Below are 25,275 nucleotides of genomic sequence, written 5' to 3' on the forward strand. Positions count from 1 at the left end.
TTAATTGTTTATATATATCTATTGATGCAAGCTCCCTTTCAATTTAATAAATTGTGGAATTTTATTCATATAAAAGGATGGCTTTCCCAGTTTGCAGATCAAATTCAAAAGTTTGTGCTTGCACTTCTCTGGCATGTTTCAGTAAATGTGTAAATTATAACTGACATAACTAACTTTGACAATGACCACATATTTTTAAGTTCAATGTACATGAAATATACAAGGTAATGCATGTAGACTCGATACTGCTGCAAGGTTATACAGGGTTGTCAATGAAAAAACAAAAAATTTGTTTGCCAACTTAGTGTTTCCTTCAGAAGGTTTTGGTGTGGTATGACACCCTGTCATTTTTATACGCCCGTTTACGGGACGTACTATGGTATACCGTTGTCCGTCGTCAACATGTCGGACATTAACTCAAAACCGCTTTAACTAATTTGCATATAACTTTGGTGAATTGTTTATATCTATTGACATGAGCTCCCTTTCGTTTTTTATAAATTTTAGATTTTACGTTTCTGACTAAAATTAGGTGGAGGTATGTTCTTATTTCTGACACAGGGGTACTCAACCTATATCAATTTGTGCATGAAGCGATTGATAGTTGCTAGATACTGAATAATTTTACCACAAATTTGTGAAAGTTTTAATCAGTGTATATACTTAAAATATGTTAATAAAGTTCATGTCTTTTTCAGGACTTCTTATCCAACCATGTAGAGTGGCATGTATGTGAGATATGTTTTTGACCAGTAGGATGCTCATGAAGGACCTGTAGTACAAAGTATATCACTAGATTGAGCTCATTGTCTTAGTGTATTATTAAAGTGCTTTGCTTTGAGCTCAGTTCATTGTTATGCAATTCATTCTTTGTGAAATAAAGATTTGACAGACAACTCTCGTGTACAAGGAATTGTCAAAGTAGTATCCATTCTATGTACAATGTAAGCATTTTATTTAGATTTGAACCAAACATTTTTTGTCCATTAGCCAAACTTAAAAAAAAAAGAAGCACAAATTCACCAAACAATGCTACTGGCGCAACTAGCAATATGATGCTAGGTTCTTTTGTTACACTTTATTTTTATGCCCCCGCCGTAGCGGAGGGGGCATTACGTACATACGTCCCAAAATTGGTTTCCGTTCTCTAACTTTAGTTTGCCTCAACCAAATGTTATGAAACTTATACACAATGATTATTACCACAAAACACAGATCAAGTTTGAATTTTGGTAGCGTCACTTTTACCGTTCTAGAGTTATGCCCCTTTACAAATGGAAAAATTGTTGAATTTTTGTTTCCGTTCTCTAATTTTAGTATGCCTCAACCAAATGTTATGAAACTTATACACAATGCTTATTACCACAAAACACAGATCAAGTTTGAATTTTGGTGGCGTCACTTTAACCATTCTTGAGTTATGCCCCTTTATAAATGGAAAAATTGCTAAATTTTTATTTTCTTCTAAATATCAAGTAATTTTAAAATTGGAGTTATCTTCCTTTGTCCATGATTATAGTTGAATCAACTACAATCAATGCTTTATACTATGCAATGTTTAATTTTGACTTCCACTGATAAAATACAGATCAAGTTGAATTTGGGTAGGGTCACTTTAACCATTATTGAGTTATGCCCCTTTATAAATCGAAAGATTGCTAAATTTTTAGTTTCCATTCTGTAACTTTAGTTTGCCCCAACCAAACATTATGAAACCTATACACAATATTCATTACCATAAAACTAAGATCAAGTACAAATTTTTTGTTTCCGTTTTCTAACTTTAGTTTGCCACAACCAAATGTTATGAAACTTATACACAATGCTTATTACTACATAATACAGATTAAGTACGAAATTTGGTGGCGACACTTTTACCATTCTTGAGTTATGTCCCTTTATAAACATAAAAATTGCTGAATTTTTCGTTTCCGTTCTCTAACTTTAGTTTGTTTCAACCAAATGTTATAAAACGTATACACAACCGTTCTAGAGTTATGCGTGTTTACAAATAGAAAAATTGCTGAATTTTGAGTTTCTGTTCTCTACTTAAGTTAGCCTCAACCAAATGTTATGAGACTTACACACAATGCTTATTACCACAAAACTCAGATCAAGTTCAAATTTGGGTAGAGTCACTTTTACCGTTCTTCAGTTATGTCCCTTTATAACTATATGATATGCAAGAGGGGGCATCATCTGTGTCCACATGTGGACACTATCCACATTTGTTTACATCTGTACTGCCTACTGGCGACTCAGTCCTGAGTGTAAATGGTCATTCAGTATGTTAAGAAAAAGACCAAAATTTATAAGGCCTATCTGGCCTAATTGATTTCTAAAATATATTTCATTGTACATGTTCAACATTTATCATTCATTTGTTTATTTCTTAATTTGTGTGAATTAACAGTAAATGCTAATTACTACACTTTCATACCATAACAAAACTGCCTTACTGTATTGGTATCACTTATATTTTTATCCATATAACAAAAAATACTGAAAAGAGAATACTTTTGCAATAGCTTTTTCATATTGAATACTAAAACTTTTTAGATATTTAGACATATTAAGTAGATGTTCATAATATCCACTTGACATTTTATCATATGACTTCTGTAGTTAGTTATGAGTCTTTGAAGCATGCTCACAAAGGTTCTTTTGTTGATATCATTTTCATACTGGTCAAAACTTTTTTTTGCTTTGACCAGCTTTGGAGGAGATATTTTCAAAGAATTAGTAAAAAATAACACAGAAATTCACTTTCTAGCGCATCTAGCCCCAATCATAATGTCAGGCATTGTCATTACTAAAAAACATTAAATGTCTTCTAAACTGAGAAACAATTTCCACATTTAACCGAAATCTTTTACTTATGATACTGACAATCCCCCACAAAGTAATATAAATAGAACCATACAAATAGTAAGCAAATACATGTTCTCAGATACCATCTCCCATATAAAAAAATCACATTAAGAAAAAAATGAACCTATTATGTGTTCCTCTCCTAGCTACAAAATGTATCCAAAATCAAAGATGTGGAACATATATATTCTATCATAATCATTTGGTAATTAATGCAATTAGTATCTCTTCCATGCCCGTGTTGAACATAAAAAACTAAATATTACATAAACAACACCCCTAATGCTCATGTTGGTTGTCATTGTGCAACACAGTTAATACATAGAAAACATAAAACATAGAACTCCTTTTGTCATATAAAACACTGTCAAACATCCAATCATACTATCCACACTGATCTGTGTCCACACTTGTTTTATGTTAAAAAATAATTAATTATATATCATTGTTTATAACAAAATAATCTGAGGACCTGTAAAGGCCTATAGACCCTATTACTACTGGAATTCTGGGATTGACAAAATTAATGCAATCACTTTTGCACTGTGGCATCAAACACTTATTCTAATGACATCACAATTTTATGGAAAAGTCTATGATCCCCTGTAATGGTAATGGCAAATGATTACAGCAATAGCGGTAGCCATGTTTGATAGCATCTGGAATCAACTATAATTTGAAGGGAAGAGAAGATAGTAAATGTATCATTTCTCTGAGGTTAGATTTTTAGAATACTTTTTATGAAATTTTCTATTTTTAAGTAATGGTGCGGCCATGTTTATTATTTTTTTTTTGGGGGGGGGGATCTTTATAGGTCAGACATATTGTCATTGTAAACAGATGCACAGAATTTCAAGTACTATTTGATGGAAACATACCTGCAGAAAACTTTTCAGTAGACAAGAACTTGGTAAAGTTGTGTAAATTCCTGCATGTAAAACTACCAATAGTCATATCAGGGAAGTCTTCTATGTACTTCTTTATTATCTCGATTCCATTGTCTTGTTTACCTATCAGCTAAAATATGTGAATCTCCTTTTTGTAAATGAAAAATGTTATTTTACTGGAAATTATCATTATCATAGAAACATCTCTGATTGTTGTATAAATCTTAAAAACTAATCTGTCTAACTATATACTTTACAAAAACAGTTGGTGTTTAGCAAAAACAGACCACTCAGTAAATTCAGAAATTATTGCAATGTTTTTATCAATGCGAATAATGCCACTGTGTGAGTATTGCAATAATAAGAACTCGCACTCTGAGACCTATATCATATAGCTGTATGCAAATTTTCCTGACATTGCATTAACTAATCTCACATGTTGTCCATTCTTCAAAAATTGCAATATTGTACCCAATAATTTCAGAATTTACGATACATTCCCCCAAATATCAATAAACACTGTAGCTACATTTGAAGGTATATTTCACTATAATCACTACAACATAGCTAAAAACCAATTTTCTGCTTGAAAGAATATGCAAGCTAATTAACATCCAATTGTAAACCCTCTTTTAGCATTATGTTCAACCAAATCATCCTTTAATCAGAGGTCACCTATTTTATGAGAAAATGTTCACACTGAACATGACAGCTATATTATGATTTTTCTCTTTTTTGTTTCTGAATTTTATTTAATTGTTTTTTAACATGTTTGGTTATCTTAGTTGAAAGATATTACTTCAAACCAGTTAAATGATTTCTATGAATATACATTTGTCTTGGCATCATTGTAGTCTCTTCCATGTGTTTAATGATGATCAGGAATTTTGTTGTCATGTCATTCCAAGCATTCATTGGTTTAATGTGAAGCAAACGTATTACAAAGAATAAAAGGACAGATATAAGTATGATGCTTGACTAAAATTACTCTTGATATGTATCATTACTATAAATACCTCTAGCATGTGTACATATGTCAACAGAGTATGTGAGTCACTCTTCTTCAAATCATAGGCATGTTCCATGATAGAAATAGCCTCCTCAACAGCTAAAATTATATTGTTTTTTACTCATCAATGCATGATCAGAGTTTAACTCTACAATACAGTAAAGATGCTATAAACAATTTCTATTCATTTCAGAATTGTCTAAATCAGAAATAATCCACAGAAAAGGATATGAATTCAATGAGTACAAATATCAGCAGGTATTTATATATTGAAAAAAAAGGTAGTAATCAAAATTACCAATCAATATTGACAATGTTAAACATTGAAAAACAAGCAAAAAGCTTGATATAACTCTTTAATCTCATGGTTGTAGCATAAAAATGTAATTATAAGAATTAAATGCTTCTATTATAATTCTATAGGGTTGTAAAAACGCTGATCGTGCACACATTTTTTATATGAAGCGCTTCTGCGCTTCATACAAAATGTGCTTTGGTCAATGCTTTTACACCCCAATAAAATTATAAAAATTCATAAGGGTTCCTCGGAACCCAGTGTCTCGCCTACTTTTGCTGTTGTCTATGTTTTCAGTGTGATAGGGGAATGCACATAATAGATTTACAGTTAATGAAATGAAACGTTTGAAATGTATGAAAAAAGTTATGCTTGTAAAAAATGAATACAGTATGCAATCAAATCTATAGATTTATAAAAGAGTTGAAACATAAATTTATTGAATAAACAAATGATAAAGAAGATAATTTTTACATTGCTTGATGATTGTCCAACGACGACCAACGACGACTGAATGTAGGATCACTTTGTCTCGCTTTTGCGACAAAAGTCGCAGGCTCAACAAAAATGGGGAAAAAATTATTAAAAATTTTCCTCTAGATACTATCTTTTGATTGTAAGAAGATTCTGTTGAAGTTTGGTAAAAATCCAGGATGGTTTATGAATCTAATAAATGTTTTAAAAACTTTAAATGCAGACTGTATATATATGTAATGTTAACTGGAAGAAAAACTAAGTCCATTTATAACAGGAAAAAAAGGAAATAAATTTTTACAAAATTTCCTTCTAGATACTAGCTTTTGAACATAAACAAGCTTCTGTCCAAGTTTGGTACAAATCCAGGATAGTTTAAGAAAGTTATTAAAATTTTTAAAACTTTAACCACAGAGTGAATGTAATGTTAACTGGCAGAAAAACTAAGTCCATTTATAAGTAAAATACAGATAAACAGGATTTCTTTTTTTTACAAAATTTACTTCTGGATACTATCTTATGATCATAAACAAGCTTCTGTTCAAGTTTGATAGAAATCCAGGATAGTTTAAGAAAGTCATTAAAATTTCAAAAACTTTAACCACAGAGTGAATATTTGTGGACGCCGCCGCCGCCGGAATGTAGGATTGTTATGTCTCGCTTTTGCGACAAAAGTCACAGGCTCGACAAAAAGCATTCAATTTTTAAAAATATTCACTATAAAACATATAATAATCCAAACTATCTATTCATTTTCAAACAGCCAGCAACTGTTCCAGGCTCTTTCATTTTCATAATACGTCAATGTTTTTTTCTTTTTTACACAACATCAAACTCCTAAAAATAAATGTGGTTTGAGACAAAAAGCATTCAATTTTTAAAAATATTCACTATAAAACATATAATAATCCAAACTATCTATTCATTTTCAAACAGCCAGCAACTGTTCCAGGCTCTTTCATTTTCATAATACGTCAATGTTTTTTTCTTTTTTACACAACATCAAACTCCTAAAAATAAATGTGGTTTGATTGCCAATGAGGAAACTATCCGATAAAGACCAATAAACTTGAAGTAAATGCACTTAAAAGTTTGAGACAATTTCCCGAAACAGAAAACATTTTGTTTCAAGAAACCCCAAATTATACGTTTATAACACATTTAACCATTAGGAAGCCATTTTCTTGGATTTTCTGCTTAATCAAGTGATAGGAGGAGGTTAAAAATACATTTGAATTTTAAAATATTTTAAATAAAATTTAAGATATTTTTTACTTAAGTACCTCCACATTCTCTGACAGATGTAGCCATGAACACCAAAGAAGCTATGTCTGACCATGCTTTTCCTGCCACACTAAAAGTACAAGATATACATAAATATATGAGTACAAGATATACATAAATATATGAGTACAAGTTATACATAAATATGTATATATCTCAATTATAATGACTTTTGTCTATAAACATTTACAATTAAGGAAATTAATTGAGCCTCAACTCCTCTGAAACCATACAAAGTCGAAAATATTTGTGATATGACATATAAATGTAGTGTTTTGTACTTCCTAAATTTGTCTTTGAAACAATCTTTTTTCCACAGAAAACACCAATTTTTGAGAAAATATCCAAATTCGGAGACCGTTATCGATCCATGTCTTATACGCTTTTGTGCATGCTCAGTCGACGTACTGCCCGGGAAATCCAAGTGAAAGTAAGAAGAAAGGATAGAAAATATGACAGTTAGGCCTATAAGGTATAAGGATCCTGTATTGTATTGCAAGTGCATCATTTTGCTAAATTAAACGACATCCACCCTTTTTACTCAGGTGCAGAACTGTCCAAAAATGAAATGGGCGTTGAACGTGTCGAAGTGATCCCCCCCCCCCCTTTTTATGTGTAAACACAGGCACCCGACGTCCAGACCCCTCCCCCTTTTTATGTGTAGCTTTGTTTCAACACTTGCCCAATTGTACCGCGAATTCGCTGGCATCTTCTAGTGTTATAATTTCCATCAAGCTGTTTTGGAGAAATTCCAATGACAAGAGACTATTACCAAATAACCGCAATAAAAATGTTTGAATGATAATACTCATTTATGCACATCTTCAGGTGATGTTCTACAACTGTATCAATTTACATAAAAATCTGTCAAGCAGTTTAGGAGGAGTTTTGCTTCTTATTGGCAGTGGCAGATCCTTGTGGAGGGTGGGGGTAGAGGGTGTTTGCCCAAATTTGTTTTGTCTCACTCCACTCCGCGGTTTATACAAATGAAATTATCTGAAATGATTTTTGTACGTATGCATAGGGGTGAGTTAAACTACGTTTTTGACCATGACTTTTATTGTATGGTTTTCTTTCTTAAATGTGACACATCTTCTAGTAGTTGTGGATTATCATGCACAGTTTTATTACCAAACTCCAAGAATATTTAAAGTTAGAGAGCTGAAACAATAGTGATGTACTGACACACTGAGAAGCTGATTACTATAGGTCTTCTGTCAATTAATGGGCTAATCCCTAATTATCATGAGGACAATTATGGTCAGTATACCTTAATGTTTTGTATTGATGAAGTCAATTCTATAAAATAACAAACCTCTCTAAGATGGTAAGACCATGTTGTTGTTGACAAGCCCATGTAAATTTCTCTCTAATGTAGCTATTATCTGAAACAAATTAATAAATCTGTTGATAAGCATATTACCATAGAAGATAACAGAAAGAGCTTACATGAGATAATCTATGTTTGCTTTACGTTATTTCTTCAAGAAAATATTCGAAATAAACGTGAGATAAAGGTATCAATGACAATTTAAGCATTTTTGAAGAAATTAGGATGCAGAATTGAATTTCACACCTGCGCACACGTGTACTAGTTCAAACAGAGACATGTTTCTGGTTCAAACAACGTGGTTATGACGATTTTTAATTTTCACCTTTTTAGTTTTTTCTTCAAATCATATTTGTAAACATATTTCTGATAATTTTAATCTTTTTGACTAAATTAATTAGATGCAAACCGCTGAAATGTAAGAAAATAACTTTGAATAGACCGATCAATGTCTGGTTCAAAAAAGTTTACCTGTCACCTGAACAGGTAAATTTCAGCTGTTCGACAACTAATTAGCCTTGATTAAAATGAGAAGGTATTAAAGTAGGGGTTGTTTAGATAGTACTTAATGATGATGTCACTTTTATGACCGGAAATGTGTGGCTGTTAAAGGCAAAAGGTTGGGTCAAAAAGATTGCGAATTATGTTAAAATGACCGTCTCTTAAGAAAGCCTTGAAAACTAAAAAATAGATGACCGTTTCATGATTTGCCCAGCCGGACTTTTACCAGACATTATACAAATGTCCGGAATATATGACCGTTTTGGAAGTTAGGTGTATCAGGGATATACAATGACAACATTATGTTTTTGGATATATACTGTGGCATATATGGCAAAACTTAGAATATCATTGTGGATTTGTTGAATGGGAAATGTCATTCAACCAGAACAACAAATGTTGACCACCAGAAATAAAGTTCAACTTGGATTTTCCAAAAAAGTTGGTCAACTAAAACATAAACTGTTGACACAGAGATATATGTTGTCTGTATGTTATAATGTAATTTTGCTAGTAACATGTAAACTTCACAAAACATGCCGATTCAATGAACCATGCCCACAAAATCTTCATGGAAATGAGATATACCAACACTTTGACAACTGCATATTAAATATCTTTGTGGTCCCCTTTAAAATGTCGTAATCACAAACTTTAATATGTTAACTATGCAAAAGTTTCAATGTCAATATACAATGGCTGAGGGACGGAGCTAATAATCCCCATTAATATCAGATATGCTAATGCTGATACAACTGCATAATGAATATCATTGACTTGCCATTAGTGTTTCATCTAAAACTGACCTAATCACAAACTTTAATATGTTAACTAGGTAAAAGTTTCAAAGTCAATAGACCATGGCAGGGTAAAAAATCTTCATGGAAATGAGATGTGCCAATACTTATACAAATGCATACCAAATATCATTGACTTACCATATGTGGTTTGTCTAAACTTACCAAATCAAAAACTTAAACAAATTGTTAATGCAGCCAACACTGCCAGAAACAGCATGCTTATGTTTTGCCCGCACTACTTTTTCATCATTACTATATAATGTACCAAAAATAGCTTTAAATCTACAGACATTACAAAACTATAAAATAGTAAAGAGGAGTACAATTTACTAAGTCCAAGGACAGTAGTTCCACAAAAAGTCTGTCAACTAGAACAAAACACGTTCTCAATCCATAAGTCATCATTATACACTAATGTAACAAAAAATCAGACCAATATCTATGGTACATGGAAAAAAAATCAAGAATTTCAGAATAACGGAATAACAGAGTATAGACATAGATTCCATTATATGCCCTTATATATAAGAATGAATTTTTACACTCTACATAATCTGTACACTTCTGCTCACTCAGTATCCATAATAAAAAAGGGCATAAGCATTCAGCTACATAAATTATGGCTTAATTAAATTAATACTTATCTGCCCATACAAGATTTTATTAGAATTTACACAGTAATGTAGGAATTTACTCCTATCCATCAAACTGACCCACTTTTCTTAACCATTGATAAGAAATTTAAGAAAGACATTATTTACTTATATGTTACTCAGATAATAGCTTTAGAATAGGGACAGCTTCTAGAGCTGGAAAGACAAATAGAAGATCAAGCTGGTCTTCAGATATTTACAGTAGATGTATTTAGTAACACAAGTATCTATTAAATCTTTTCAAAGTAGGTTAGGTAGCTTTAAGAAAATGTTATTTCTCAAGTTCTCCATATATATAAAATAAGAAGAAATATGCATGAATGTTTTCAAAGTAGTTTCAGTATTGTTCTGTGACTAAAGTTTGTTTTTTATGTGTTATCATTATGTGATTATTCTTAGCTTTTCTTTTATGTTTTGTGTGTATTTTATATATATATTTTTTTTCTTTTTTCTCATGGCTTTATTGAAGGTATCCCCTCCCTTACATCACAAATCCTTGGGGACACTCAGCTGTTACCATCTGTGTTATGGACATTTATGAAATTTTATCACTGGTTGTTTCAATAATTTCACTCATTCCCCAAGAATTTCTGGGGATAAACTGTCAAATTTCATACAAATTCATTCCAACACCAATTAAACATCAACACTACTTGGCTTCCTTTTAGCCACATACTAGGCTTCCTCATAGCATCATTATAGGCTTCCTCATAGCCTCATAGGCTTCCTCAGACATAGCCTCATAGGCTTTCTGATAGCCTCATAGGCTTCCTGATAGCCTCATATGCTTTCTGATAGCCTCACGCTTTTATTTGGTACCATAGATCCAATTGGATTGGTGTGATGTCAAGCCAGGTGTCTTTACTTTGCTACTTTTCAGTACGCACATAGGCTCTTGGCTTAGGCATGGAGCAAAAATTTTAATTATAGCTGAGTAGATTCCCCAAGGGCCAAAATTAAGTGATGAATATAAAATAATAAAAGTTATAGATCATTTATGATTTATGTTTCATTCAAACCTGGATACAACTGGCACTGCTACGCAATACATGTATTTACACAGAAGTTTATTTATAATGGGATAGAGCAGGATTTTGAATTATGTTGATTATATTGTTGATATGAGTACTAAATGCTTAATTTTACATATCATGAGTTCAAATGGAGAGTTCTGAAGCAAATCAGGATAATTAAAATGTTGCTTAAATTAATTGTCTTAAGAACTCATTATGTGTGACTTTGAAGATTTTGTTCATTGGGCACACATTTCGGCAAGTTAGACTTATACTCAGACAGGTTTTTAATGTCAGGTCAAAAGATTTTTGCAAGGAGGTAACTGTTTTTCTGGATGCTTACTCAGGCGTTATATACTTTTCATTATTACAAAACACACATCCACTGACCAAAGGTGAAATATGTACAGTATAAACAACAGACACTTAAATATTAAGTACAACATTACAACAAATTATGAATGGATTTTTAGTATATCTACAATCCAGAATCGGTACTCTAGTCAAACATGGAACAAATAACAGTTAAAAATAATCAGGACCATTTATGAGGACTTTGTATAAACATCACAAATAAAATATGAAACAGTAATGATAAATATTTCATTCAGTTCAACAGTATATTTACCTTTGTGATTTGCTAGTAGTGTTAACAAAATTGTCATTGCTTCTTCACTCTGGGCTGGGCCTAGAGGGTACAAAAGGGGTGCATATTCTATCAAAGCATCAACAAAAGTTTTATCATGTCTCAAAATTCCCTGAAATGTACAAAGCACATGACTTAGAGAGTGTTTCATATTCTATGACCAATTGAGTTTCACTTAAACTTTTGCAATAGTATATAAAAAAAAAACTTATTTCAATTTGGGGTTTTGTAACACTTGAAACTTGATTTACAATAAATATCATACAGTTACTTTTTTTACTGAACTGTATGACAACATTTTCAGTTCTGATGTTACAAAGTTATAAGTATGATTGCAGGAAAGTAATACATGTCAGGAGGAGATAGCCAAGATTCTAACATCTAACAGACAAAGTAATATATCTTCCAATGATGTTATATGTAGACCAATGTCCATTTTACAGCAGATGGCTCATTTTCAATTCAGGGTTTAACACAAGCTTTTTGTGTGCGATAGTACTGCAAATGGAAACAGAACAGCTAAAAAATAATGAGGCCAACAATTGCAAATAGACCTTTAAAACAAATCATTTGCACGGTGTATTGAAATCTGGTAGTCAAAATTCTTCCTTATATTAGGTAGGCACCAGACTAGCAGACACTTGTTTGTTGTTGAATCTGGACTATTTTGGCCCAATACATAATAATGTAGTTGTACTGTCTAGTTGACAAGATTGGATGAAAGTAAAAATTACCTGCAATATAACTATGGCCATATCCTTTTCTCCTTTTAACAGATAGGCTTTTGCTAATAAAACCTGAAAAATAATAAAATTTTCTTTTGATTCTCATTCCCATTCTCTTTTGTCCTACATTAAATTCCTTATGCTAAGTATTTCCATATGGTACATTAAAAACAACTTATTTACTCAATACTTGTACCATTCTCTTTGCAATGCTTTTCACAATTATGTCCAAAAAGGTTCTACAACTGATATTTTAAAACTTCTTTGAATATACTGTGGATTCATTTATTTTCGTGGGTATCAATTTTCGTGGATATAGAAAAAAAGACGTTTCGTGGTATACGTAAATTCGTGGATAGCTTTTTAAAAAAAAAAATTAAGATACATAAGTCGTGGATTTCTGTTTGATCAATAATAAAACAAAAAATAGAATTCATTGAAAAAGTTTTGAATTGTCAAAATCCTGGCTTGGTCATTCTAGGTTAAAGTGTTCATTGAAAACTTTGATTACAATTGTGGACAGAGATAACTAATTATTTCTTTGTTTTACAATTTATAAATTCTTGTCGGAATTTTATAAGGCATTCAAAACTCTATGATGACCAACTGATTGAAAGCTTATTTCCCTAATCATGATATAATTAGCAGTCATATTAGAAAATGGTCAACGGTAAGAAATTCGCCGCTTACGAAGTTTGTAGCCCAAGCTAGAACCCAAGCCATACATCAGTGATACAATTAACTCATCTTCCGGTTATGAGTAAAATTTTATTTCGAAAACAAATGTCGTTTTTGTCCAGAATAAACAAAAATGCAGGCTTAATCGACAATTTTTCTTAGTTTTATTTGAAATGCAATTTGTTTTCTTCATTCTTCATTTACAATATTTCTACGAAAAAATGTCGTTTTGTCCAGAATTAAGTAAACAAATATGTTTCAACGGCAATTTATTGGAATTTTCTTATAAGAACAATTTGTGTATTACTGGATTTATCTTATTAAAAGTTTATCAATACATTTTTTAAGTAAAGGGTGTGAAAATAAATGTTCCTGTCATAAACAATATTACCTACGGGCAATATCCCCGTACTTAATCCTATTGATTTTTAATCACCAGTAAACCAAACTATGACACGTTAATTAACAACTTGCAGTTATTTTCCATGAACAGTTTTAATCGATTTTAAAAAGTAAATTATCACTGATATTCGATATATTTATTATTGATTTAATCAAAATACTGTTATCTTCTTTCAATAAAAACACGTGTTATGTTACAATGTTTATCGCTAGTCAACACTATGCTAGAACTGCATAAAATAACCGGAAATAAACATCCGACTCCATACACATTTCTCAGGATTATTCTTCGTTGAATTCTTAAATTCGTGGTTTGCTGTGACCCACGAAACCCACGAAAATTGGTATGCCACGAATAAAACTGAATCCACAGTAAACTCATCATTGACACCCGGATTGAAATTTTGTATTTGCGCCAGACCCGCGTTTCGTCTACAAAAGACTCATCAGTGACGCTCGAATCAAAAAAGTTAAAAAGGCCAAATAAAGTAAGAAGTTGAAGAGCATTGAGGACCAAAAATTCCTAAAAGTTTTGCCAAATACAGCTAAGGTAATCTATTCCTGAGGTAGAAAAAGCCTTAGTATTTCAAAAATTCGAAGTTTTGTAAACAGTTAATTTATAATTATGACCATATCAATGATAATTCATGTCAACACAGAAGTGCTGACTACTGGGCTGGTGATACCCTCTGGGAATACCACCAGCAGCGGCATCGACCCAGTGGTTGTAAATAAACTCATCATAGATTCCGAAGTTTTAAGTAAAAAACCTAACAGTAAAAATTCTTCCAATAATGACTGCAACTGGTTCTTAACAACAATATATGCATACTGTGGATACAAATTTTTGTTGGAGGAAAAGTTGTATTTTCGTGGATATTTGATTTCCTATTTTTTTCCATAGTCTGTATACAATATAAAAATAAAGAGATACAATCCTATTGAAAATATGACTTTAATGAATTTTTTAAAATTTATGGTTCATCTTTACCCACGAAAATTGGTATCCCATGAATGATAATGAATTCAAGGTATCTGAAAATATTCTGATCAAATATTTTACTGATCTAGTTTCTTAATCATGATTTCTAAAACACTATGCTCAATTCTGCTCAGTATTTCAGCCCTTTCCTTTTAATTTATACAAAGTTAGATCAATGCTAATCTTTATACAGCCACAAGGCATTGCCTAAAAAAATGGAGAATGTGTCCCCATGGACACAGATGATGCCCCCGCTTGCATACAACATTATAAAGGGACATAACTCAAGAACAATAAAAGTGACGCTACCCAAATTTGTACTTGATCTTAGTTTTGTGGTAATAAGTATTGTGTATAGGTTTCATGTTTGGTTGGGGCAAACTTAAGTTACAAAACGGAAACTAAAATTTTGCAATTTTTCGATTTATAAAGGGGCATAACTCAATAATGGTTAAAGTGACACTACCCAAATTCAACTTGATCTGTGTTTTATCAGTGGAAGGAAAATTAAACATTGCATTGTATAAAGCATTGATTGTAGTTGATTCAACTATAATCATGGACAAAGGAAGATAACTCAAATTTTAAAAATTACTGGAACAATGACATCATTGATATTTTCAGAAAAAAAATGAAAAATTTATAAAGGGGCATAACTCTAGAACGGTTAAAGTTATGCCACCAAAATTTGATCTGTGTTTTGTGGTAAAAAACATTGTGTATAAGTTTGATAACATTTGGTTGAGGCAAACTTAAGTTAGAGAACGGAAACCAATTTTGGGAAGTACAGACAGATGGACAAGGGTAAAACTTAATGCCACCTCCGCTTCGGCAGGGGTATAAACACACACATGGCAAGTTAAACACATTTCTCAAACAACGTATTGTCCATGGATTCAAAATTTCCAAACTTGCTATTGACTTTTAAGCTTCATGGTAAGCAGTGTTTATCCTAGTTTATTAAAATAAACTGTTTACACAGAGATATGTCTCGCCTATTTGTTATTTTGATAATGCAAATGTTGAAATTAAAATAGCAATACTTTAACATGTAAGTTATGCAAATATTAAAAGTCAATGAACCATGACTGAAGGTACAGGGCTAAACAATCTCCATGGAAATGAGAAGTGCCAATGCTAATACAACTGCAAACCAAATACCATTGACTTTTCATAAGTCGTTCCCTTTAAACAAACCTAAACACAAACATTAACTTGTAAACTATGTAAAAGTTCCAAAGTCAATGAACCAGAATGAGGGGGTGGGGTTATATAATCTCCATGGAACTGAAACTTGCAAATGCCAATACATTTGCATACCGAATATCATTGACTTAACATTAGTGGTTCATAATGAACTGACCTAATCACAAACCAATACATGTAAACAAACAAAAGTTTCAAAGTCAATAGACCATGACTGAGGGGTAAGGACCAAATATTCTCCATGGAAATAAGATGTGCTAATGCTTATATAACTGCATACCAATTATCATTGACCTACCACTAACAGTTACCCTTAAACTGACCTAATCACAAACTAATACATGAAAACTAAGCAAAAGTTTCAAAGTCAATAGACCATGAATGAGGGGGCAGGGCCAAATAATCTCCATGGAAATGAGATATGCCAATGCTTATACATTTGCATACTTAATATCATTGACTTAACATTAGTGGTTCATCTTGAACTGACCTAATCACAAACCAATATATGTAAACTAAGCAAAAGTTTCAAAGTCAATAACCCATTAACTGAGGAGTAAGGACCAAATATTCTCCATGGAAATAAGATGTGCCAATGCTAATACAACTGTATACCAAATATCATTGACCTACCACTACTGGTTCACCATGAACTAGACCTAAACACAAACTAATACATGTAAAAGAAGCAAAAGTTTCAAAGTCAATAACCCATTAACTGAGGAGTAAGGACCAAATATTCTCCATGGAAATAAGATGTGCCAATGCTAATACAACTGTATACCAAATATCATTGACCTACCACTACTGGTTCACCATGAACTAGACCTAAACACAAACTAATACATGTAAAAGAAGCAAAGTTTCAAAGTCAATAGACCTTGATTGAGGGGGCGGGGCCAAATAATCTCCATGGTAATGAGATGTGCCAATGCTAATACAACTGCATACCAAATATCATTGACCTACCACTAGTGGTTCACCATGAACTAGACCTAATCACAAACTAATACATTGTTGACAGCATACCTATGTCTTGCTTTTTGACTCCGTCAAGGCGAAATAATAAATCTTAGATGTCTTCAAAATGTTCATGTCTAATTTACATACAGCAATGTATTTTTTAGCATTATGTGGCCAATGTTTAAACTGAATTCTTTACAGCATAAGTCATTCATGTGCTATCCTTTTATTTTAGTTAAATATCAAATCTCAAGAGGAGTATTTATCTACCGGGTAAACTGTTAGATGATGAAATATTTGCTAAGATATATGCTGTTTCATACCTGAACCTGGTGTTTACGTCGTGTGTCTGTACCACCACTCTTCTTTAAATCAATACAATACTTTTGGAGAACATCAATGGCCTTATCTGCTTCATCTAATTTCAAATAACATTGTGCAAATCTAAAAGAAATTACAATGTATTTCACCATTTTTTTTAAAAAGAAATCCTATGGTATGTATGATATATCTACCTATTTGACAATGTTCTTATCAAAATAAAGGATTGCTATTTTTTCAGTTATCTAAGAAATGAAGATCTTCCATCCATTTTGTTTAACTTTAACTTTTTTCTATGCTCTAAACATAAATTGGATTTTCTGAATTTTTTAATAAAATAATATAGTCGTACATATCCAGTGCTAGTCTAATACAAAAAGATTCTCTCTTTTCATAATCAACTGCTTCAATGTGAACTATGAATCAATTCAACCAAATCAATGTACAATAACACAAATTACTGCTTTGCATCTTCAGAATATTTGACTGTCTAGCAAATGTTCATATGAAATTCAAAAAAGTTTTTTTTTTCAATACACATAGAAATACTTAATTTGAGCACAGTGTTTCCCCTACAGAGTTTATGCACAGTGTGCCCCATGCATTTATAAAAGTCCCATTCTTTAAAATTTAAAATTCCCTATCACTCTATATAAGCCCCTATCCTTTAAAATTCATGATCACCATTCTTTCAGAAACTTCCCCCATATTTGGAAAATTCTGATCTACTGATCTTAATTTTTTTTCTGAATGGAAACCCTAAACTGTAATCCACATGTTTTGTCTAACAAAACCGTGTTATTGTACTTTCATTTAATTTTCTGATTCTCTAGCTTTCAAGCATAAAATCTCATTGATGCAATTTCGAAAATTTAAAACCAACAAATTTTTTGAAAGACCAGCAAAACTTTTCATTCTGTCAGTCCTATATCTGACCAAAAAATTAAAAGTTGAGCAAACTCTGAACATTGCTATTTAAGTTTGAAATATGGATAATATCGCCTACTTCAGGTGACAAACTACTGAGCCAAATATTTCCTGAATTAGCATATTTTTAGCTAAAAGTGTGTAAATTACAACTATGACATCACTTTAATAAAGTAACAATCATCAAGACTATCATAATACTTACATTTTGGTAAAGGTCCATATTTAAAAGTTTCAAAATGTAACCAATGGTATAATTCATGTTTTTAATTTGAGGCCTATTTACAGAGCCAAAAAGCTCCTCTTTTATTGATGAAAAGAGATACATATATCAAATGTTTACTAATTTTCCCTGACTCAGTGACTGGAAAATTCCATGTGCAATTTCAGTCAGCCATCATTTTTATTAACCAAACTATTTTTAAGATATTTATGCATATCTTGAACAATATCATGAACATTTCACTCCAAATTCTAAATTCACGGCAAATATCAAAGACAAAAAATGTTAGCACAAACAAAGTTTATGGTATCATTATTCCCCCATTTTATTCTATCTTCAAGAATATACAAATGCATACCGAAATAAAACCTGGCTGGTTGTATCTGTTATCTGTAATTTCTGTAACTGTCTGAGATAAAATAAAGCTTTCTGTGGTCGTTTTGCTTGCAAATAACAGTCAACTAAAGAAACATAAAAGACTTTATATTAAACTGTTAAGACATTAAAATTGTATATTCAGAGTCTTGACCCTGGCCAGATCAACAATGGATCTCCAAATGGCAAATTTTAAAATTTTAAAACAAGCATTTATGACTAGTTTCCAACTTTGTTATCTTTCTATTCTCATCAAAATCTAAGACAAAGATAGATGAATAACAGAATAAGTAATTGGTCACTAACACATTTTTAAATTTTTTGCTTGAAAATTTAAGAGTAATGCAGGATCAATTTACAGTGTGAAAGTTTAAGTTTTGTCAAATTTGCCCTTTTTAAATCCTGAAAGTGTGAGAACTGCCACGAATCTGATTGAAAAACCCAAGCAGGATTTTTTCATAATCAATTCAAAGAAAAAGCTCCAGAAAATAGACTTCAGTTAAAAAGGTTTAAATTTTGGAGGTAAAACATAAAACAAAAAAAGTTCAAATATTGGAGGTTAATCCCATTATAGCCTAGAAAATATTAAGAGCTTGGCAAATCAGTTGTAACATTTTATAACAAAATTTCTTTTCAAGAGGATGTCAATGATATAAAGCTCCTACTAAAATTAACATGTATTGGAGGAAGACTTAAAAAATTCTATTGTGAATTAATTGTTTTTCAAGGGTACCATTTTCTGGGACTGAGCAGATATTTTGACAAATTCTGCATATAATTGAGGAGGTATGATAAGTGCCATTATTTGACCCTTGAAATTGTAAAAAAAATAAATTGATTCAAGCCTTTCAAAATTATGTGTTAATTTTATTGATAAATAAGCAGGTTAATATAATCTGGACACTTTAGTGCTGAAAGGTCACTTGTGTTGCCACTCGACCTACAATTTCACCAATACTTTTAGGTCAAAATAAATATGAGCAACTGCTTTACTCAATAATATATTTTACACACATTACCATCTTTGTAAAATAAATTTTGTAGCAAAATATCTTTTTGGGAAAAGCTGTTTATGCTAATATCTAAATATAAACAACAATATCTCAAAATGAAGCTATTTTGGCAGTTTTGGCTATTTGGCACTGAATGTAAGAAGTTTTAAGCCCCAATATCAATATGTGAGCCATTAAATAGAGGCTCTAAAGAGCCTGTGTCGCTCACCTTGGTCTACGTGCATATCAAACAAAGCCTAGGACACTCTCCATCATTGTAGACGAGAATAGAATTAATGACAAAAATCTCTATTTTGTTGATCTTGTATTACTTATCTTTTAGTCTGTTTAGTTTTTCTCTATCTTCTTAAGTTTTTGCACAAAACACAAAAGAGGGTAAAACAATTCTCATTTAAGGGCAATCACTCCTATGAAGAGTGACAGTCTACTAACTATATCAGCAAAATTTGACTTTTTAATAAATCTTGCCTTGCTGATCATTTTTGTGATTTAAAGTGTCTATTTATCTATTATAATTTAAATCATATAAGGCATAACGGAAAAAAATTGTTTCTCTCTAAATATCATAGTTTTCATGGTAATAGGCAAAAATGAAAAAAAAAATGGTAAAATTTGTCATTTATGGGCAATAACTCCTATCAGAATTTGTCTAACAATTTTGACATATATATGAACAATTGGTAGAGCTCATTATTCTGAACATTTTTGCTCCTTTCAGATTTTCTCTATTTATAACGGTTCAAAAAATAATAGACAAAACTTGCATTTTATCCCTATGTTCTATTTTTAGCCATGTCGGCCATGTTGGTTGGTAGGCGGGGTCATCGGACACATTTTTTAAAACTGGTAGGCAGGGTCATTGGACACATTTTTAAAACTAAACACCCTAATGATGATTGTGGCAAAGTTTGGTTAAATTTGTCTCAGTAGTTTCAGAGGAGAAGATTTTTGTAAAAAATAACGACGGACGATAACGACGAAGTGATGAGAAAAGCTCACTTGGCCCTTTGGGCCAGGTGAGCTAAAAATAAATACTGATGTCAGCCAGATATACATCTGAAGGATTTTATTTGGTAGATTTATAATACTTTTTGATTTTCAAATTCAGGGGGGCAAAAAAATAGCCTTATCATACCTTCTCCTTTATAGGAAATTTATATTTTAAATTGGATTCAGAATCTAGCAGCTAGAACTTATATTGTTCTGTCTCCTGTTATTTTATAAGACCAATGTCAATAGTAAAATTCAATTCATTTATATAAATAGTTACTGTAATCTGCACCTAAAATGGGGGATAGTTGGAAAACATGGGGCACATTGTTTCTTTTGTTATTTCAGCTTTAGGTTCATAAAAAAGAGAGGCCTTGTTGGCCTAGTGGTCTAAGTAGTTCAACTACTGTATCACTAGCCTGTCAACACTGAGGTTGTGAGTTCGAACCCCACATGTGGCATGTGCATTTGACTCCAATACTAATTGACAAGGATTGTCAGTTTCCTTAGCGAAGGTCATGGTTCTTACTGGGCACTCCTGCTTCCTCCACCAATAAAAACTGACTGCCACTAATTGGCCAATAGAGCTGAAAGTGACGTTAAACACCAATCAATCATAAAATAAGTTACAGAACTGAAACTAAAAAATTTGCAATTTTCTATTTATAACGGGGGATAACTCGATAATGGTCAAATAACGCCACCAAAATTCAACTTGATCTGTGTTTTGTGGTAATGAGCATTGTGTATAAGTTTCATAACATTTGGTTGAGGCAACTTAAGTTAGAGAACCGAAACTAAAAAATTTGCATTTTTTTTTCTCCATTTATAAAGGGGCATAACTCCAGAATGGTTAAAGTGACCCCTCCAAAATTCAAATACGATCTGTGTTTTGTCGTAATAAGCATTGTGTATAAGTTTGATAACATTTGGTAGAGGCAAACTTAAGTTAGAGAATGGAAACTAAAAATTTTGTAATTTTTTTCATTTATAAAGGGGCATAACTCTAGAAGGGTTAAAGTGACACCACCAAAATTCAAACTTGATCTGTATTTTGTGGTAATAAGCATTGTGTATAAGTTTGATAACATTTGGTTTAGGCAAACTCAAGTTAGAGAATGGAAACCAATTTTGGGATGTATGGATGTACATACATACGTACAGACGGACAAGGGTAAAACTTAATGCCCCCTCCGCTATGGCGGGGGCATAAAAAAAGTTGTACTATAACGATATTTGTTCTATACAATTTACCCAGTCCTGTGAAGGCTGCACTGTTTTTAGGGTCAATGACAAGAACCTCTTCAAATAACAATATAGCACTTCTTGTTCTCTGTTTCTCCATTAGACTTCTAGCCTTAAAGATATAATCCTTGATGATTTCAGAGGAATTATTTACCGGCTGGCATCTCTTTTCTACAATACATGTAAAAGTTATAATTATCTATTGAATTTCCAGTATCTATGTTAGCTTGTATAAAAACTGAATTATACAAAATTAATGGTACATCATATATCATATATTTCTGTTGGATTGATTGATTGTTGGTTGCTTAACGTCCAGTGTATTTCTGTTGGAAGGATTAGATGAAAAATACCATACAAGTGTGATAATGTGTATTTCTCATATTTTATAATACATTTATAGAATATGCTTTATTACATATGAATATTTGATATTTGAATAAAATTATATTTTAAAGTTATTTGACTGATACAGTTCTCTTTTGTTTAAAAGAAATATATTTTAATCATCTACTTGACAAAGTATTGATTTTGTCTTCAGGCTATGATTGATCTTTATAGTACATGTATTGTTATATTTAACTATACATTGGAATTAGGAATTTTCCAGAGGTGTTATGGTCAAGTGAGTTGTGAGTAGTTTAAGGTGTGTCTTGTTTGAGTCTTTCTATTGGTTGGATATTTCTAGATTCCTTTGTTTTGTGGTTGGATATAGTTTTCCCGCCTAAATCTATATTGTAACAGGATATTGAACTGGAGGAGCAAATAGTTCAAGTTAATAAACAAATTAAGCTGATTAACAACCGCATTGGCAGCTATTCGCCAAAATTTTCATCAGATCTAGCTTGCAATACAAAATACAAGAAAGGATTGTGTCATAATAAGTTAACAAAACGTCATCATAATTTAATTTATACAAGGACGGTATACACCCAAAGAAGTTATTAGCAGTAACTTGGCTCAAAAAGATAACTGAGCAGATACTAAAGGATTGTTGGCATTAGACAGACAAACATTATATTGCGTTAAAACTGTATAGTAGTCAGTTTGGTTTCGCAAAGCTAAACTACATCCACAACTACAGTATAGTTAGTAGTAAGTTTGGGTTTTGCCAAGCTAAACTACATCGCATCACAATTTAAGCATTTAGTTATAATATATATGAGACTGCCTGATATTTGAAACATTTCTACTATTTTGAAATTTTGTTTTTGTGTTATGGAGATCTTTGTACATTACAAGTAGTAACATCAGCCATATATAAAGGGAGATAACTTGAAAATAACAATAATAAAAGGTTGAAAACAAATCAAATAACAAGATTTAAAGGGAGATAATTTGTCAGCTTTATTTTTTTTCTATATAACATGGCTAGTCCATTAAAGAACTCCAAGGAAGATACACCTCAAAAAGAGGAAGAGTTAACACTGGAAGAAAGAGCTGTGTTATTAAGTGCATTTGATAAACTTGGAGCTAAGCCAAAAACTACCTCCACCACTGGACTTAAGATATGGTTGGCACAAATGGCTGAAGCAAGTAAGCAAGTTGAGGAACTCAAGAAAGCTGAAGCAATCGAGCAAGCTGAAGCAACTAAGCAAGCTGAAGCAACTAAGCAGGCTGACACCACTTAGCAACCTGAAATAAAACCAAATATTGAAATATTAAATAAATTAGGAACTACTCAATCTATACCAGTAACTACTACAAATGTAACATCCTCAGTTACATCTAATCCAGCTGTAATGTCATCTGGAAATGTTCAAACACTTACATCCTTACCGAATTATACACCAAGAATATCGACATTCTTTGGTGAACCGGGAAAAGGAGAAGCTAAATATGATTTATGGCGTTATGAAGTGGATTCTTTGCGAAAATCAACCTTTGCACCACACATTGTTGATTTATTAATAAGGCGTTCTTTGCGAGGTGAAGCTGAAAAAGTAGCTATGCGATTAGGTCCAGAAGCTTCATTAGACCAACTTTTGACTAAACTTGAAGTAAATTATGGATTGTCTATACAACATGACAAATTAATGGAGGAGTTTTATAGTGCTACACAAAAGCCAAATGAAGATATTACTGCTTGGGCTAACCGATTAGAAGATCTTTTATATAAAGCAAGTAAACAGAAACTAGTAAGGCCTGAAGACTCTATGTTTTGGAGTGGTTTAGATCCAAAACTCTGTGAAACTTCAGGACATCTTCATTTCATGATCAAAGATTTTGATAAACTTAAGTTGGCCATGCGTGAACAAGAAGTTGATTTTAAAAAGGAAGCTAGACCTCAGCCAGCCAAAATGATGACACAAACTGGAACTGATGATAATACCCAGTCAGAATTTACTTCAATGATACATCAATTAATTACTGATGTAAAAGATCTTAAAGAGAGAGACACACAATACAGCAACAGATACCAAAACAACAATAGAGGTGGTTCAAATTTCAGGAATAGCAATACTAATTATAGAGGAAATAGATCAAACTATCATAATCAAGGTAATAGATCAAATTATCAGAACCAAGGAAATAGATCAAATTATCAGAATCAAGGACAAAGATCAAACTATCAAAATCAAGGACAAGGAGCAAATTACCAAAACTCATCATATGGAAATAATGCACCAAGTCAAAGCAAGAGAGAATTTACACAAGATGGCATACCTGTATGTTGGAGATGTGGACAAGAAGGTCACAAAGCATATGGATGCTTTGTTAGATTAGATAACAATAGAAAGGCAGGTTTAAACTCCAACAGGTCGACATTGAGGGGCAAATAGTCGACCATAGACCACAGCATCCCAACCGATATAGTAGTACTTTGGTGGGATCTGCCAATGAGACTGATATTATTGTAGGAGGTATCCCTACTCAAGGATTATTAGATACAGGATCAACTGTTTCTACCATTTCTTAAAAGTTTTATTTAGAGAATTTGTCAGATATACAACTACAATCTATTCAAGAAGTACTTAGTATAGAATGTGCTGATGGTAATCAGTTACCTTATGAAGGATATATAGAGGTTGATCTTAACATACTAAGTAAGAAAGGCAAGACTAATACAGACACTACTTTACCCAATGGTATATTTCTTATTGTACCAGATAGTAAGTATAATTCAGTAGTACCAGTATTAGTAGGAACTAATATATTGGCGTCTTACATTGATCAGTTGGAGCATACTTATGGTGACAAATATTTACAAAGTGCACAGCTTTATACACCAGTGTACATGGCTTTACGTTGTTTTAACCTTAGAGAGAAACAACTTAAGAAGCAAAACCACAGATTGGCCATTATGAAATCAGCTGAGACGAAACGTATTCTGATTGAACCAAATACTGAAGTTAGAATAAGAGGGTATCTGGATAAGCAACTACCATACCACCCAGTTTGCTGTCTGGTCCAGTCAACCAAGGGTTCTTTAATCCCAGATGATATTGACATTACACCAAC

General features: G+C 32.0%; 2 protein-coding genes across 2 annotated transcripts in view; both read right to left on the minus strand.

Moving 5' to 3' along the window:
* The window catches only part of LOC127728308 (divergent protein kinase domain 1B-like), a 302,906-nt gene that overhangs the window by 153,704 nt on the left and 123,927 nt on the right, over positions 1 to 25,275 (minus strand). The gene's annotated exons all lie outside the window — the stretch shown is intronic.
* The window catches only part of LOC127728291 (uncharacterized), a 65,869-nt gene that overhangs the window by 9,738 nt on the left and 30,856 nt on the right, over positions 1 to 25,275 (minus strand). The window contains exons 5-13 of the mRNA XM_052235623.1: positions 21,823 to 21,984; positions 18,549 to 18,651; positions 17,043 to 17,163; positions 12,498 to 12,560; positions 11,746 to 11,875; positions 8,136 to 8,205; positions 6,820 to 6,890; positions 4,775 to 4,866; positions 3,750 to 3,888 (exon numbers count right to left, since the gene is read on the minus strand). Coding sequence (XP_052091583.1) covers positions 3,750 to 3,888; positions 4,775 to 4,866; positions 6,820 to 6,890; positions 8,136 to 8,205; positions 11,746 to 11,875; positions 12,498 to 12,560; positions 17,043 to 17,163; positions 18,549 to 18,651; positions 21,823 to 21,984 — 951 coding nt within the window. The remainder of the gene's footprint in view (positions 1 to 3,749; positions 3,889 to 4,774; positions 4,867 to 6,819; positions 6,891 to 8,135; positions 8,206 to 11,745; positions 11,876 to 12,497; positions 12,561 to 17,042; positions 17,164 to 18,548; positions 18,652 to 21,822; positions 21,985 to 25,275) is intronic.

The sequence above is a fragment of the Mytilus californianus genome, unplaced genomic scaffold (genome assembly GCF_021869535.1).
Source record: "Mytilus californianus isolate M0D057914Y unplaced genomic scaffold, xbMytCali1.0.p SCAF_2, whole genome shotgun sequence".
In the NCBI taxonomy this organism is placed as follows: Eukaryota; Metazoa; Mollusca; class Bivalvia; order Mytilida; family Mytilidae; genus Mytilus; species Mytilus californianus.